The following is a 19,391-nucleotide window of genomic DNA, read 5'->3' on the forward strand; positions in this document are numbered from 1 at the left end:
ATTGAAACGATCGAAATAAATAACATCGACTTCTTGGAATGTCAGATTAAATCTAAAACTTGAAATTAACCGTTAGTTTTATAAACATTCTAACAGTTCTAGTCCTATTTTTCAGTTTTAATCTAATCGGTAGTATCCTGACTATATCTCTAATACTTTGACAATGAGATATCTGCTCCTTTCATCAGTAGTTTGTTTTATATTTCTATTTAATTCAGGTAAGAAAACATGTGTTAGGATAATAGTATGGCCATGCATTGAGTGTTTTCCACTGTGAAATCACTAAAATTCTATTGGTAGCGGTAGTGTCACTTACTGTATTTCTAACTATATTTGCTGCGATATCATGAAATTTCAAGGTACTTGCAGAATGAATCATCCAATTCACAGTTTGATATTTGAACGAATGGTTCATTTATTGATGATTAAAATTGTAACGGATGTACCACTATGGTGGCCCATCGTTGTCACGCGTAAAATTGAAAATAAAAAATAAAATAAAAAACCGAAAATAAAAAAATAGTTGTGAAAAAACATAAAAATAATTGAAAAAAAAAATTTAAATTAAAAAAAAAAAAATTAAAAATAAGAACGAAAAAAAAAAGAAAAAAAAAAAAAAATTAAAAAAAAAATTGAAAAAAAAAAAAAAAATTGAATAAAAAGAAAATAAAAAGGTTGACAACGATGGTCCGCCTCGTGGCCCATCGTTGTCACGCGTTTTTATTTTTAGAAAATTTGCTTCTGCTTGGGACCAACGTTGTCAGGCATAATCCTACGCGCACAAATGTGTTCCCTGGGTTTCCAACTCACTACTGATTTTCTCGAGCAATATTCAATATGAAAATGTTCTATAAATTCTCCATGCTACAAGTTCAACAAGAAGTAATATATTTATAATAATGATAAGAGAATATAGAATTGAATACGAAAATTCGGAAAATTTGTTTTTACGTGTAGAAGGTAATTTAATTGGAGAATGTTGGTTAACTACTCAGTTGTCTGGACACTCGCGATGCCGGTACCGTCTTACCAAATACCGGTAGTCGGTTATAGTCGCTTTGCGTCTGACCGTACCAGTAGCCATGCAATCACTCATGAAAGAATGGGTGATACGGATAGTCTCGTAGAATATAGACTACTGAAACACTCTCTGCGCCTGCCCCGTACCGTACAGCCGTAACGTACCGATCCAGACAAATGATAAATCGCCCGTGCTCAATCATTTATTTCAATCCATACCTCGATCCTAGTAGAATATAGTGAGTCGAGGTATGGATTGAAATAAATGGTTGAGCACGGGCGATTCATCATTTGTCTGGATCGGTACGTTACGGCTGTACGGTATGGGGCGGGCGCAGAGAGTGTTTCAGTAGTCTATATTCTACGAGACTATCCGTATCTCTCATTCTTTCATGAGTGATTGCATGGGTACCGGTACGGTCAGACGGTACCGTACCGGCATCGCACGAGTGTCCAGACAACTGAGCAGTTAAGCAGCATTTTCCAATTAAGTTACCTTCTACACGTAAAAACAAATTTTCATATTTAATTCTATATTCTCTTATCAATATTATAAATATATTGCTTGTGGTTGAACTTGTAGCATGGAGAATTTATAGAACATTTTAATGTTGAATTTATTGGATATTGCTAATAAAAGTCAGTAGTGAGTTAGAAACCCAGGAAACACATTTGTGCGTGTAGGATTAAGCCTGACAACGTTGGTCCCAAGCAGCATCAAATTTTCTAAAAATAAAAACGCGTGACAACGATGGGCCACGAGGCGGACCATCGTTGTCAACCTTTTTATTTTCTTTTTATCCAAATTTTTTTTTTTTTTTTTTTCAATTTTTTTTTAATTTGTTTTTTTTTTTCGTTTTTTTTTCGTTCTTATTTTTAATTTTATTTTTTTTAATTTAAATTTTTTTTTTTCATTTTTTTTCAATTATTTTTATGTTTTTTCACAACTATTTTTTTATTTTCGGTTTTTTATTTTATTTTTTATTTTAAATTTTACGTGTGACAACGATGGGCCACCATATACCACCCAGCGTATACCCCTTTATATAGCTAGTACTGTCCTCTGATCAAATTTTCTAAAAGTGATCCCAACGTTAATTGCTATTCCACACCAATCGCAACCATGGGTGTTACGAAACCTTGATAAACAATTTCATGGGCTTATCAACAGTTTTCAACGTTTATTCGAGTCTTTGCCATACAAGTCACTCCTATAACTGTATGTTTTTTGCGATTAAAATGTGAAATAAATAAATATTGCTTAATGTCATTCGATTGTTTAAGTTGTGTTATCCCGGATTTCAAATATATATATATTAACATTGTTCATTGTTCGTAATCTAAGTATCGGGTATCGTTTTTTACTACTGGGATTAAATGAAATATGCAAATGAAAGTGCCGCCATCTAACTCGTTTCAATCGGAATTTGCCATAATATTATTCCGATTTTTCTTATTTTAGTTCTTTAACGAGTTCGGGGACTGTCCGTGTTAGCCAAGTGAATATACCCCCTGTCCATAGGTATCAGTTCATTCACACAACTTGATGTGAAGTATATAATAATAAATACTTAAAGAAAAAAATATTCATTTTAGTATTATCAGACGTATTATTCGATTGTGATTTTGAAACTGACAACTGTGGATTCGTGGATGATGACACTGTTGAATTTCTGTGGAAACGAAATCAAGGATCAACTCCTTCGCGCGAAACAGGCCCAGATACGGATTATACAAATGGAACCAAACTTGGTATAAATTAAACTCTAATTCTTCCAGTTTGGCCTGATAATTTGTATCGTTACTATAAATCATGCTGTTGTTAAAATGGCAACTAACTTTGTTTGAAAAATAAATCCTTTTATTCACATTCGTATTAGATATGCGGGTGAGTGGGCTGAATTTATTAAAAGTAATAACCATCCTATTGAAGCTATGTGCAATTCAAACATGTATGGTACACAGGCTTGCAACATAGTGATTTTGTTTAAATAATTTATGCTAAGACTGATTACTCATTTAAAAATCGTTGGCTATGTAATTCAAATACTGCTGCTGTGGTGTCTCCCATATTATATGCATGTATCTGTTTACATAGCTTGTATGCATATAATATGCCTATTGCACATTGCTGTTTGATCTGTTGTTTTACAAGGTCATTTCTCACTATGAAAACAGATGAGAAAAATCTAGCAATCGTATTGCTTGTATTAGCATATAGATTTCAAAACCGTTTCTCATTTATAATTATTAATGAAGCGGTATCGGTGCAATAATCCTTTTTGTCAGCTACTTCATCGTCGGGTGAAGTAAAAATTTACCACAGAAACTCGAAAAAAAAAAAAAAGTTGACTACGCGCTCCAAACAGTCTATTAAACATTAAAAAACGCTTGCATCATACGCCAACGTATTTTTGTTTTTCAACCCAGAGTTGATTAGTTGATTGTAAATCGACTACACATACTTGGCTAATACAAACATATGACTAAAGTTTTATATCTTTAATTAGTTCTAACAAATGCAGCAATTTAAATTACAGATGTATAGCATAAATGGTTGTTAGATGAAGGTGAGGTTACCGTATATTGCTATTTCGTAGATTGTCTCAGAACTTGCAAGTCACCCGTTCACCCTTCAGCTTCAACGCCCACGTGAATGAAGGAAACTTTAGAAAACTCTGTTTGATTTTATTCTCAGATTTCCACGATACACAGAATATAAATCTTATAACATTTATCCAGACTAGCTTAGAATGGTTTACATCGTCTTCTCTCTCATCGTAAGATATCGGAGTCGTATTTATACGTCGATCATAAATCTAATTAAATGCTGTAAACGTGAGCTCGTGATTTACGTTATAAACAGAAATTCCTATTATCTCAACAAGGGTAATTAGGTACATCGTACGGATGGGAACTTAGATATAATTATTTCAATCAGTGCCAAAGGTCTTAGGAATATCAATTTTAATTTGATAATGACTGGGTGGAACATGTAATGTTCCTAAAACTGGTGTAATTTGATTCCTACGAAAGTCTTTGTTCGAATTTTGGGAAAAATTAACTTTGTCATGATGATTTCAACATGAAATGGGGTACATTTGGGGGTTAGTTGCTATATTATCTCCCCATCTTATTAACTGGAAGTTTAAAGATTTGGCACCCTCTGATAAATTGAAAATATATAGAAAAATACAATACACAATGCTAAAATTAATGATATATATAGGTCAAAAAAATATTTACATGTATATGATCTACAATGAGACGAGGCATTGAAGTAAACAGGAGGTTATAGCAAAGGGTAAAAGTTGTAAATTAGAATTACAGAAGGATGGCGTATTTTTATTTGAAAAATTTTGGTTTGGACGGTTAAAACATATTTTCAATTTAATGTATTTCGCTAAGTTGAAATACTTATACTCGCTTTATCGCATTGTTACGATTTTGTAGACCTAGTTGGTCAATATATGCTTGTCCCATGTCGGGATGAAAAAACGCGTTGCGACCTAGTTGGTCTATATATTTGTCCCATGTCGGGAAGAAAAAACGCATTTTTAAGTTTATGCCATCTCAGGGCTTTTTTGAAAAAATAACGCTTTTGATACAATTTTTGTTTAACGAGCTTATTATTTCACCGTTCTATATGACGGCTTTGTAAATAATTAAAAGTATGACTCGCTCGAATCTACTTTTAGAAAGCATTTTAATTCTAACGAAATCTATTTAATCGAAAAGGAATGCTAACCACAAATATTCAATAATATAAATCTCTTGAAAGGTATTTGAAATTAGAATATTCAAAGTTTTACCATTAATTAATTTATAAAAATTGAAAACCAAATGAAACGCCATGTATATATAAGAAGAAAAAGAAGTACTTTACCTTAGTAATAGTGGAAGAATGAAAAATGTCTCAATGAGGAAAAAAACCTGCAAATCATGAAACAAATTGTAGATTTACATCCTCCTGATCTGTATATCGATTGGGTACGCGCGACAATTCCTCTCTCTATTAAACGGAATAGAGCGCGTAATTTACCGTAAAACAGTCCATATAGTTCATTGTTTTCAACAGTTCGTTTTTTGATTAGGTTTTTCACCTCGAACATATATCATGTTCTAAAAGAGTTCATTTCGATCGATGTTCAATACAGTCCATATTCATGATTTTAACGTTTCCAGAGTCCGTTACCATAGTTCAACTGTTTTCAATTGAGATTATTGTCTTTTCATAATGTTTCTGATTATATCGGCTTGTCAGCAATTTGATACTTCACTCGTTGTTCCAGGCAATTTGAATCTCCCCGACGTTCGTAAGTTGGTCGAATTTGATTTTCGCACGTTTTGTATAGACGGTTTCTCGGCAATTGTTGAAAGCTTTCGCTTGGTCAGCTTTTTGGTTGATTCCGTCCAATTGTTGCTTGTCCTGGTTGTTGTCCGTTGATCTGACTCCATATCAGAAGGTTGCGTGTTCATATCACGTCGGGGTCACCATTTATAGCATAAATGGTTGTTAGATGAAGGTGAGGTTACCGTATATTGCTATTTCGTAGATTGTCTCAGAACTTGCAAGTCACCCGTTCACCCTTCAGCTTCAACGCCCACGTGAATGAAGGAAACTTTAGAAAACTCTGTTTGATTTTATTCTCAGATTTCCACGATACACAGAATATAAATCTTATAACATTTATCCAGACTAGCTTAGAATGGTTTACATCGTCTTCTCTCTCATCGTAAGATATCGGAGTCGTATTTATACGTCGATCATAAATCTAATTAAATGCTGTAAACGTGAGCTCGTGATTTACGTTATAAACAGAAATTCCTATTATCTCAACAAGGGTAATTAGGTACATCGTACGGATGGGAACTTAGATATAATTATTTCAATCAGTGCCAAAGGTCTTAGGAATATCAATTTTAATTTGATAATGACTGGGTGGAACATGTAATGTTCCTAAAACTGGTGTAATTTGATTCCTACGAAAGTCTTTGTTCGAATTTTGGGAAAAATTAACTTTGTCATGATGATTTCAACATGAAATGGGGTACATTTGGGGGTTAGTTGCTATAGATGTACCGTATTATACGGACCATAAGGCGCACCGGGTTATGAGGCGCACCTTCAATAAATTGCATAGACTGGAGTTTTGTCCACACATAAGGCGCACTGGACTATGAAACGCAAATGATACTAGTACTGGTTTTGAGTGTGGGCCATTAAGCATAAAGCACTGCTATTTTTCTCCGTTTTGTAACAGGTTACTACTCATATGCAGAAGCGAGTAATACGGGCATTGGTGAAAAAGCAAGAATAATTTCACCCTTGTTGAAAAATTCTGGAGGGAAATGTACAAGGATTGCATTTTATTATTATACCTATGGAGAGGATCCTGGTTATCTTTATCTATATCTACTGGGCGATGAACCGTACTATTTCGAAAATCCCGTCTGGGAAGACGATCGTTCTTCTAAGAGGGAATGGAGATCTGTTCAGTTGGACCTCAGCATCTCAGTTAATTATTCGGTCAGTAACCACGAAACGAACTCTCAAACTTTTTCTGTCAATGGAAACATCGTCTGTATTTTGAAATTGAATTTCAAGTACAAAACATTCTACAAATTAAAGAAATTTACTCTGGTTTTCTAGATCGCATTCGAAACTGTATTTGGTGGAGGCGGTTTGGTCGATAAGAAAGGAGATGTTGCAATTGATGGCATATCTGTTGACTCTATTGATTGTGGTGAGTATATCTATTTGAAATTGATGTGATTTACTTTCCGAACGATAGAAGATGTTTAATCAAATCTAATAACTTCAATTAAATCAAAAACCAAATAGTAAGATTTCCATCTAGCTTGACGACAGCCATATCTAAACGATATTTAGAAATGAAATCAAAATTTGAAATTAGACAAATTGTTGTATTTGAAAAGATTTGATTGGATTCAAAATTACGTATCAATTTCGAATAACAATAATAATGGAACATAGAGTTATTGTAGTTGTTATCGATAAACTTTATTACTAACTGAACTCCAGCCTAGCTATACATACTGGAAAGTCAATATTTGCTTATTTATGCTATTGCATTAACCTGCTCTTAGCTCCGTTCTGACGCTTTATTCTGCAGCGGCTGGTTATGACATGGTGCAATAATTATAACTTTTTCTGCAAAACCGCAACCTTTGTTGCTCTCATCCGAGTACGGCTTTCCATAGAGTACGGTACCTTATATCAATAAAATTACCAATTGGACAATCTGTCAATGCACGCATTATATTGATCCCTATATTGATTGCTTTTCAAATTGTATTTTTATATAAACAGAATATGACTCTTGCGAAAACCACGTAACATGCTTAAATGGTGGAACGTGTGTAGCCAAAATCGGTACTTCAAATTTTGAGTACATATGTGAATGCGTGGATGGATGGAGTGGTGATCACTGTGAGAACGACTTTGATGAATGTTCAAGCACACCATGCAACAATGGAGCAACTTGTATTCATGGATTAAATGAGATACATTGTGAATGTGACTTGGGATTTTATGGTGCTACTTGCGAGTTCAGTAAGTGTTAAACTTTCGAAATGATTTCTACATTGACCTTACCTATTCGAAGTTATATACGATGTACGGTATAATTTATCACACAATTGCTTCACTCATGTCTTCGGACAAGCATTACAAAACGCACTCAAGTTACGTATAGTTGGTTGTTTATTGCTTGACAAAAAGAAGGAAAACCTCATCTCATCGCGCTATAACAACATATTCTACTGTATTAATAATAATTACAGATATAACCTAGTTATAACAATGACTGATATTTTTTCGACAGATCGATTGACTGTGAATGGTGCTCAAAGTAGTGAGTGCAACTTTTCAGTTGTGTGTTAGCAATAACCAACAAAACTATATAAGTAATATATCACTAAGTGGAAATCACGTCCAAGCCTAACTATACGTATCATTTATACGATGCTTATAACGAACCGTAAAACATTTTGCAATATTTCACCCACACCTGCTGATCAAGGGTTGAGTATCCGTGATTTTTACTCTGCGAGAATTTTTTTGCGTTATACGTTTTCGCTTTCTTTGTAGTTGATATGTGCATTGACAATCAAGTTAAACGTTGCTTGAACGGAGGAACATGTAATAATGTTGGCGATAATTTCAACTGCACCTGCAGGCCTGGATTTTCAGGGGCAACCTGCGAGATTAACATCGATGATTGTGCTTTGTCTCCATGCCAGAACGGAGGAACATGCAATGACCTTGTTGATTCTTACACTTGTGACTGCCTGGATGGTGGGTTTGATATGTGGATAAACATAAGCGTAATATGGCATACAGTGCGGTGATGGTACTTTTTATTTTAGATTTGCAATAATTTGAAATATGTTGAAAAAGGTGTTTGAAGTACGAGTTTTGATTACGTGCTTACTGCTTATTTTATTTTATTTTGGAAAATTGTATAAATGAATTATTTTTCAGCATACATGAGTATAAATAAATAAATTAATGTGATCTGATCGCCTAGAATCTACCTCGAGAAGAGTAGTAGTAGCTTATAGGTGATCTGGAAATGTATTTACATTTTCAGTCAACAGAAAATACTACACTCTGTTAGTGTATTATCAAATGAAAATTACACACTTGAAAAGTCATGTTTGCGCAAAGTTCAAAAACATTTGCATTAGTAACAGCAATCAGAGTGATTAAAGTTGCTGCGGTAAATAGGCCAACTTGAAACTATATGCTTTATTTGTTTGAAGCTCGAAACAGGTATAAAAGTTAAAACCTAACTAATTAACAAAAAAAAATAATTGTGCGAGACGAACTCTGCTAGGGTGGTGACTAATTTCATATTCTAACAAATGTTGATTTATTTAAATAACCCTCAAACACAAGCTTGTCTTCTTATTTCAACTTTGTTCAATATAGAATACAAGGGATTTCATTGCCAAAGCTTGGTTGGAGGTTGCGATTTCGATGACAACAGTTTAAGTATATGTGGATATAAATTTGACTACTATCAGGATTTAGACTGGAAATTGAATCAGGGTCGAACTCCTATCGGATCAACCGGACCACCGGCAGACCATACTACAGGACAAGGTATATATTATGATATGAATTTTATCATTATCCTGTGTAGTTGTTTAGTAAACTAACGCATGTACTAGTTATGTGCATATTGATCGACTATTGTTTTTGTGTTAATAATAATTATACTAACTAATCAAAATTATTCCGAATCTACATTATGTGAACACTCAAATTTTATCACTCAATAGTAATGATATTGAAAAAACTACGGTAAGGAAATATATGAGAATGAATTATTCAACTGCAGTGAATGATTATTTCTGTATGTTTTCTTAATAGCGGGTAAGATAAAATCAGGCTTGCAAACTCCCACTAAGAAACAAGTAAATAAATTACAAATAGTTGTATCCACCTCTGACGAGACATTTGGTACTTGCTAATGGATTGCTGGATAGATTGCTATCGGTGATCTGCAACGTTTTCCAGTGGTTAGACTTCAAGTTAAATTATTTACATTCCAATTTTTGTGCACTGGAGTGTTTTTGATGTGTAGAATTGACTATGCAATATTAGTGAATTTACCTTGCCCATTTTCAGGATATTACGTTTATGCTGAAGTCGAATTCCAAGCGAATAAAATTGCAAGGTTGCTTTCCCCAGAGTTGCCACAATCCTCTGTAGCTGCATGTACTAATGTAACATTTTGGTAAGTTGTTTAGTTCAAACTCTGCGAATGAAATTTGTTGCGTGTTCAAACGCGTCGGGTTCACAATATATATCTATATAAGTTTTTATCGGTGTTTTCGATGTTGAAACAAAGCACAATGAGTTGTAGAGACCAAAAATTGGTAAACCAACCTTACAGTCATAGCGAGGATGACTGAAGCGCGATAACTTTACCAATTTTCAGATCATATACCAGACACTTCGATAATACAATACAAGCGAATTGTTGATATAAGTATCATTTTTATTACCACAAAACAAAAGGCATTCATAATATATTTGAATGAAAATCAAACCGAGAGTAAAAGTGCGATAAAATACACTGAATAATCATTGTGGTATGACACGAAACTACTATATAACTAACTGAAATATACTACTAAATTTGCCCTGTGAAAGTCGAGATTTAGCAGTTTTGATTTTCATACAGCCCAAATCAACTCCATCTATTAGTTCAAAGAGAAAATTTAGATACCTGCAAATAAATTTTGTGAAATTATTGAGAAAATATCGGAAATCTCCCATTTACATCCATGAATATTTCCAGGTATTACATGGACGGCACTGATATTGGAACTCTCAACATATATATCAGCACTGGTTATAATTCTATACAGACTATGCCTTCCTGGACGTTGTCGGGAGGTCAGGGTAACGAATGGCGTCAAGACTATTTTGAAGTCAGTTCTCCAGTACCCTACTCGGTGCAAAATATTTTATCTTTTCTGTTGTCATTAGCTAATGTTTCATCATGTTCAAGATCAGTATCGATGTTGTTGCAAAGTTAAGAATAATCAGAAATTACTTCTATGAATCACTGATATGTGGACTATAATGAGTATGATTCTCCGAAAAGGGGCATTTATATCAGTAGCTTGGTAGTTGCAAGATACGCACCTCTTCCAGCTTAATCAGTGATCAGAATAGAAAGCTCTTGTCGTAAATTAGTCTGATCGAAAAACTATTATCAACCCTAATACGATATGATTAAACATTCATGAAAATGAAAATAAACTGCGGAGCATGATGATGTACTTTTCATATTTGAATGTCTTCCTACTTCTTTCGCTATGCAGCTTGTTTTTGACGCTGTGACGACTTTGGCTACACTTCCAGACTATATTGCTATTGATGATGTTTCAGTTCACCCAGGAGCTTGTGGTAAGTATGCATATAAAGTAAATAGAGTCATATGGATTTTAACGATATGTATGGGATGAAATTTAAAGTGCATGCTATTAGAGACAAGTGTTTTTCTAATAATCTTGGAAACGGATTTTTTTGTAAAAGCGGAACAACTTTTCGAAGCGGAACACCCGAAGGGCTTAAAGTTGAAAGCCACTAAACTAGATTGTTAAACTAATGGAATTTACTCTTATTACGACACGTATGTTAGTTGCGACAACAGCTTTAAACGCCATCTCAGCAATTAAACCTTTAAACGAAATTTTTTCGTTTTCATTTTACACAGTTTATCGACAGTGTTCCATACAACCTTGTAAAAATGGAGGGACCTGTATTGAGGACGGCGTTGGTTCATATATGTGTGAGTGTCCCAGACCATGGACCGGTGTGAATTGTACAGAAGGTAAATTAAAATCAAACATTTTAGGCTACAAGTCTTTTATGCTAAATGTGTGTACTCAGAATGATTTCATATCGATTTGCATTTCGTACATACTATATTGGTGCATTGCAATCTTGAAAATATTTCAGTCCGCTTTGGCAATATTGATATTAAGTACATCATAACGAGTTTGCTATGTTTTATTATCAAAAAAAATGATATAATCCAAAACGTTACTGGTATGTTCAAACATTTGGGCACGAAGACGATACAATACTAGTGACACCACCATCGTTGTACTCCGTTCGTCTAGCACTCGCTCGCCAAACAATCGACTGCACATTGATTTTGTGGCGTTTCCAAATTTGAGCTGAACAACTCAAGCTAGGAAGAACTTCGAAAATTTGAAGATGAATGATAACATTTTGGCATGCGCTTTAAGAGCAGTCGTTGAAAAGGAAAGCAATTTTTCTTTTTTTACAACACCAACAACTTGAAATACCTAACAAGCAACTACGATGCAAAGACGATAAAGCTGACTCGTTTTGAATGGCTTAGCTTTAGAGTAACCAAAGTTTACTTGCCTGAATCATAAAACCACCAGTTTAACTTCTGCATATGCGCGGACACTCGTTTTTAGTCAGACCTATTTTTGACTAATATTATAAATCATTATTTATAGACCGAAATGAATGCAACGAAACTCCATCTCCCTGCATCAATAGTGTTGCATGTACTGATCATAACCCTGGATACGAATGTACTTGTTCGCCAGAATATGTGGGATACAATTGTGAATATATTCGAGGAAGTTGTAACTTTGAAGACCCCTTTTCGCGGAAATGCTCGTACACTGATGACGACACCGGTAAGCAGGACAGAGTGTGACATGATATCATTGCTAAAATCTTCTGTAAAATAATTTCTTATGTTAAATTAGGTATTAATATTTTAAATATTGCTCCTAGTAATATTAATAGTAATATATGTGGTTTTAACCAAGATATGAAAGTTGATAGGCCAACTTGTTTGGAAAGTTTCGAAACAATGCCAGATTGACCAAGTAAATTTTTACATAACATATACCGTAATTTTTTTTGCTAAATTTATACCATATATCGGCTAAACATACAACCGTTCGTTTCAATAAAATATCGAAAAATTTTGACGAAAATAATTCAAACTGAAAGCATATAATCAAATATGAATATTTTCAAAAAATCGCGGCTAAATTTTACTTAAATTAATCTAATGAAGATAGCCACGATTCCGAGTTCTCAAGCTTCAAGTTTTGAAATAACCCAAGGAGCGATAAACGAACGAATAAAGATGGAGAACTGTTGGGATTCTAGTCCATTTGATTAAGATCTCATTGTTATATGGCAGGGGATTTTGTCTGGAAGTCTTGGCAAGGTCCAACACCGACTGATTTAACGGGTCCTTCAGTCGACCACACTCTGGGAACAGAAGAAGGATATTATCTGTACACTGAAACATCACCACAAGAAGGTGGCGATAAAGCTCGAATCGTGTCACCTGTCGTTCCAAACAGTGGGTCACAATGCACAGGACTAGATTTTTGGTTTGTACAATTTACTATATTTTTATTTATTTGGAGTAACTTTGAGTAACTTTTATTTAATAGTGGAGATTGGAGAATATTCTCGAATCTGTTATTAATTATATTCGTATATGTGGTAAAAACTATTGTAAACTACATGTTTGTTGAAGGGTTGACTTTACTCAGACAAAACGCTATTGGGTATATTCTGTAAAAAAAACTTTGAACCACCAATTATTAATTCTTGCTTGGGTCTCCACATTCATTGAATACGGTTAAATTTACACGAACGAATAGTGAATACTCAAGATTATAGCCACCCAACTAAAAGTTTTCTCAATCTTTCACATGCTATGTACGACTTAGTATGTAGTGTAGTCCAGTACGGTGTCACAAAATTTTGGAAATAGCTCAGTTAGTACAAAGAAGTGAAGCTGCTGCATCACATATCGATGCCATTTTGATTTTCTAACTCTTGTTTACGCTCTATGAACTAAAGGTATCACATGTTTGGGAACGATGTCGGCGAACTTGCGATGTATGTCGAATACGGCAATGAACCACTCACCATTCCAATATGGAATATTATTGGCAATCGGACAAATTCTGTGAGGGAGTGGGTACGAGTAGAACTCAATATAAGGTTCGTAACTTATACATTGTATGGCGTTTTTGTAATCTACCAAGAGCCAGAGGCAACAAAAAAAACAATTGTGAATGTTCATTAATTGGGATTCAACGGCTATTCTAAATATATTTGTATATCATAATTTCGAGAAAAATGACAAACATGCAATTTTGCCCCATAGTGTGGTTCCATGTTTTTTACCAAGATGGCCGTAAGGGAAAATATCTATCGCTTTGTCATCGTTTTTTTTTATCGAAGAAATGAACCAAACGAAACTTAAACCAAATAAACCATACTGTGGTTTAAACAAAATCGAATCTAAAGGAGGATTCTTATTGGTATTGGTAACATTTTCAATAAACTAACCTTTGCAGCGCACCAAGCGACTTCAGATTGGTATTCGAAGTTACTGTATTACCGCAAGGCAACCTCGAACCTGAAAACAGAGGAGATATCGCTATTGATGATATTGAAGTTCATTTCGACAGAAATTGCAGTGAGTTTTAAAGTGTTGTTAGTTTTACTCATTAAACATTCTCTTACTTCACCGATATTGGTTGACCAATGTATACATTGATTGTATATATATATAATAAATATGAACTGCTATATTTGATGTTCTACTTAGACTACGACAAGTGTTTTGAAAAGCCGTGTATGAACGGTGCAATTTGTACTGCTATTGGCGGAGACGACTATCACTGTGAATGTACTCCGGGATACGATGGCAAAAACTGTGACAATACCCCAGTTTGTGTACCGAATCCATGTTATAATGGAGGAACATGTGTCTTAGGCAGCAATGGAAACCAGGAATGCTTGTGCAAACACGGATGGATTGGAACATACTGCGATACAAGTAGATGTTTTTAACTGTAATAACTATATCAGTAGAAACTAGGTTTGGCGTTTTTTCTTGTGTTCGATTTGAAACTGAATCGTATTTCCAAAATTGCACATGGCAAGAATCAAAACTGCAAACTTTTCGGAATCAGACTTTCAAAAACGAAATTTTTAGCTTTGCATCAAATAATACCATTTCACACTGGTGTTTTGTGGTGAAATAAGCTAGCATGGCTGAACGGCAGTAGTTTTAAATATAATTTCATCTGAATAGTACCTATTTATCATTTCCTCATCCGTTTCTCAATTTTGAGATGCTCTTTTTTCTATTTCAATTTCGTATTTGTCTCATTGTTTCAGAGGACTATTGTTACCCTAATCCATGTGAACATGGGGGAACGTGTACGACGTTTACGACCACTTATGTTTGTCAATGCCGGCCGGGATATCTGGGAGATAATTGTGAAACAGATATAGATGAATGTCAGAGCTCACCCTGCATGAATGGAGCTCAGTGTTTGGACCTCTCTAACGCTTATCAGTGTGAATGTGTGGGACAATATTTCGGCGAGCGCTGTAATAAAAGTGCGTATAATTATTACTCTGCTATTTAATTGATAGCAAAGAATTTATTCGTATTGTCTATAGTTGACGTATGAATGTTTCAATAAGCCGAAGATTGGGTGATTGTGCCAGGTATATGAAAAATGCTAGCTATTTCTTAGCTTATTACGATATGTGACACTTAAAAAACCGCCCAGAGAATGGTTGGTTGCGTATGACAAAATTTTTTGAGTTATTGCGTCATAAAGGTGATTCAAGCTTACGCATTTCGAATGTTTGACTTTTCTTACATCCGACTACTGACTGATTATGCCGTTTATCAGCAATTTAAATTACATTGTAATTAATTATAAAAGAAACGCTTTATGCAGTAAATCTTTTCTAACTTTGTGTCAGCCATTTTCGGACATAATATTTTTCGCGAAGAAGTTTGTTCAACAAAGACGTTCATCTGATCTGTAATTTAGATTACATTGTAATTAATTGTAAAAAGAAACGATTATACAGTAAATATTCAGCAACTGCCAAGAAATGATACAACCCTTCTCCTATTTTATTTTATTGTATAGTCGAAGGTGGATGCAATTTTGAGGACGATTTTTGTGGATGGGCATCTGAATCGCTTTCATACAAATGGATACGACAAGATGGAAATAGTCCGAATTGGCCGCTCTCTGGCCCAAGAACGGATCACACTTTTTCAAACGGTAGAATAAGACATAGAAAACATATCCATGATTTTGAAGGATCAATCATTGATACCCTGATATGTCATATTGAAAAATTAAATTACTGTATCAATATTTCTCGCATTGACTCGTGCTGAAGGTGGTCGTTCGATACCAAATTGAACGGTTATGGACTGATGCCAAATGCCAACAAATTAGTCGAAATAAATTTAAATATTCAGTAGGTTATGACGTGTAGAACCTTCTGTTTTACTTGTCCGGGTATCTGCTCGTATGCCAAAGAACTATTTAACATACCAATACTTTTACAGGTTCTGGGTTTTATATTTTCACTGAAGTATACAGTGACCAGCCTGTCGAAGGCACCCAATATAGATTTGAATCTCCTACATTTTTAAAGAGTGTTGTTGAACCAGGAAAAATTTTAACATTCCAATTTTATTATCATATGGTTGGAACCGGGATGGGAAATCTCAATGTTTATTTTAAAGGTAAATAACATTAGAACCTGATTGTGGTATGATATGATTAACAATTATTGTGAATTTATTCACAGTTTATATATTTGCGAAACATTTTTCATAAAGGTATATATATATTTATCATGAGATGTTAAAAAGAAAATATGGGGGGAAAGCCAAAGTTAACTTATTAATTGTTTTTGTCCCTATAACCGATATATATCGATTGGCGCAAATAGGCATAAGTTAACGCCGTAATAAATAACATAAATAAACAAAAAACACCAAATTTCTGACTGATGAATTTTTTTTTTTTTTTTCGAAGTTCTACCTAATTTTAGTAGCTCATTGGTACACATTTTGCGCTAGTGACAAACGTATTCACAGTATTGTATTATAAAATGCAAAAAAAAAGTTTATACTAATAAATTTTTCAATTTCCTTCATTTTGTTATTGAAGATGGCGGTGCTACTCAACTGATTGATCAAATTACACAAGATGAAACCGCTGCGGATTGGCGACTTTATTCAAGAAAATTCGAGCCAGTATTTGACTTTGGATTCATCATTGAGCACCAAACAGTGAAAAGTGTGTTATATCTGGCTGATATGGCAGTTGACGATATAGATATACTTATTGAAGGTAACTATTTATTCTTTTTGAAAACAGGACCACGTATTGCATTATTATCAATTAGCTGTTAATTGATTTTCTCAATGCCTTTGTATCATTCTTGAAAATTGTCCATTACATCTGACCTGAGCATTTCAAACTTGATTCGAATTCGATGAATTTGAATAAATAATTTTCTATTGGCGGATTTTTCTATACTTTTACTTCTAACAAGACCCTGTACGAGCAATCATTTAACTAAGCTGTAAAGGACCGAAAGTTTGGGAGGTATTGAATCTCTTTTCTGTGCTTCCCATTCTTTTTAATCATATTTGCATAATTATCAGTTATCACTCGTCAATTTATTGAGATGAAATTTAATATTGGCAGACTCAGGAAACACTCCAGATACTACCACAGTCGTTACAACAATACAGACGACGACTAAACCAACTACAACTATCAAAGTTACTGATCCACCCACAACCACCAAAATGCCAACGACAACCAAAACTGTTGATTTAACTCCAACAATAAAACCAACGACGATAATGGATACTTCGACTCTTGGTATGCTTTTTATTGTGTTTCTAACGTGTTGTCATGCGGTGAAAAGTGTAACAAAATAACACGGTAAAGAAGCTAGCAGGAAAGTTATAACGTGTGGCGAATGGTAGCCGGACAAAATTTAATACAATGCTAAAAATTCGTGAGGGTTAGAATTATTCAACGAAAAACGGATTGTCTGATATAGACCACTCATTTTTTCCTATACGAAATTCAAATTTTTGAAAATGCGTGCTTGGATTCTTGTACTGAACAAAACCTACAAAAAAAAAATAGCAGTTAAACAGTAAAACTTTACGAAGATAGGTCATACTTGCTTCGAGATCCTTTAAAATGAGGCGATACCCAATCTATCTTCTTCACTGCTTAATTTCTATACCCTCTGACTCTTGACGGCGCTAAATACGATTCTAATTCAAATTCAGTAGTGGTAAATTGCAGCCAATCCCTTCCATATATAATATATCTTATTTAATATTATCATTTATACTAGTAATAACAACTTTGTGCGACGATGACGATGAATGTGATGACGATGACGATAATGAAGACGATGGTTTAGATGGAGGAGCAATAGCTGGAATAGTTATCGGGGTATTGCTCGCCACAGTCGGTCTTGTCTTTTTAGCATTTATTGTATACACGAGAAGGACTGCTGCACACCAAACTCTAGCTGATGGTGGTTCGGGCGTACCATTAAGTAAGTCAGGCATTCCTAACGCAGGGTATGTCGGTGAATCAGATTTGTAATCAAAATTTTACATATTTTGAATTCGTCTCGCGTTAGCAATGTAAATATATCATGAGTGTTCATACGTACACGTTACGGCGCATTGAATGTAAAGTAAAATTGTTATATCTTATATGAAATTGCAATATTGTTTCAAGAGTTACTTGCAACTAGTTTTATTGCACTAAGCTAAAGACGGCCAGAGACTTTGTGCATGAAAACTAAACGTTTTTGAAGTAAATTTTATTTTTGAAACCATATATATTATGATATAAATGGAAAGGTATGCATTCATTGTAAACTTTGGTATTACGATATTACAACTCTTATCTGCATTTCATGCAAATATAAAAAAAAAAGCTTTTTTTTTTTTGCATCTGAATCAGTCGTCACAAATATACATGTTGATCCTGCAAAATTTTTAAAAAAGATTGTGCAAAACTACATTTTTTTTAAAGTATATATATTGATTCTAATTCAGTAGCCACAGACTATCAGCCATCATTACCTCTATCCAGATCAACGTATCGCACGAGGTAATTCACATACTTTTTGTTATAACGTCGCTTTTAAACTCTTTTCACCTTCCGGGCCTTGAAGTAATTCAGTGATACAACGTATATCATTGTCATCTTTTTTGTTTCATTTTTTCACCAATCTCCTGAGATCTTTCTCTGATAGTTGATTCTACACAAAGTGTTTTCCCGTGGTTCTAATGAATGCAGATGTTTATCATTCCCTCAGTGTTATTGTATACTTAACTATGCAAATAAATTGAATCTGTGCAATTCTTCAAATAAAGAGTGTCGCTTGGTACATTGCATCGGGTTTTTACAAATCTATTCTCAATCCAATAATAGAAGGCTCGAGACATCTAGCGGGGGATTTTAAATTTATTAACAGTTTTCGTTGATTATCAGCAAAAACAATTCCGGGAATATTTTGGAATAAGGTATATATGTAAATGAGGAAAATTTCACCGTATACGAAAACGGAAATTTTTTGTTTACCATTTCTTTTTTTGTCGAAGAGGCTTATTACTATAATTTAATTTTAGTGTATATTTGAAATCGCGGATCCTTCATGTGTCCCGTTTAGATAAAAAAAAATTAGCCCACTTCATACTTTTTTTCCTCTGCTGTCAAGTTATAGCCAATAGCCCCGTTTCCCCGAAACCTATTTTTCCCTTTTTTACATTATGTGAGGTCTAATAAGGACGACATCGGTGGGAAGTGCGGTGACGATACAACGCTGCTATTTAGTGTAGAAGAGATCGATTCAGAGTGGGGTTGTTGTTAAACTTTGTCTTCTTTACGATAAAAATGTGGCATTGTCACAATACACCTGGGTCAAAGGTCAA

The 19,391-nt window shown here is 34.2% G+C and overlaps 1 protein-coding gene across 1 annotated transcript; it reads left to right on the forward strand.

Annotated features, from left to right (window-relative positions):
- Nucleotides 1-91: 91 nt before the first annotated feature.
- Nucleotides 92-18,820, forward strand: LOC120345358 (MAM and LDL-receptor class A domain-containing protein 1-like). Its single transcript, XM_039414782.2, has 22 exons — nucleotides 92-218; nucleotides 2,617-2,772; nucleotides 6,285-6,550; nucleotides 6,674-6,767; nucleotides 7,355-7,597; nucleotides 8,135-8,341; nucleotides 8,978-9,151; nucleotides 9,680-9,788; nucleotides 10,356-10,512; nucleotides 10,885-10,969; nucleotides 11,280-11,396; nucleotides 12,058-12,243; nucleotides 12,762-12,957; nucleotides 13,436-13,579; nucleotides 13,939-14,060; nucleotides 14,193-14,423; nucleotides 14,768-14,992; nucleotides 15,541-15,678; nucleotides 15,972-16,151; nucleotides 16,582-16,764; nucleotides 17,125-17,304; nucleotides 17,795-18,820. Exons 1-22 carry the CDS (start codon nucleotides 164-166, stop codon nucleotides 18,049-18,051), a joined length of 3,705 nt encoding a protein of 1,234 aa, XP_039270716.2. The 5' UTR covers nucleotides 92-163; the 3' UTR covers nucleotides 18,052-18,820.
- The last annotated feature ends 571 nt before the right edge of the window (nucleotides 18,821-19,391 follow it).

This window comes from Styela clava, chromosome 8 (assembly GCF_964204865.1).
Source record: "Styela clava chromosome 8, kaStyClav1.hap1.2, whole genome shotgun sequence".
Lineage (NCBI taxonomy): Eukaryota > Metazoa > Chordata > Ascidiacea > Stolidobranchia > Styelidae > Styela > Styela clava.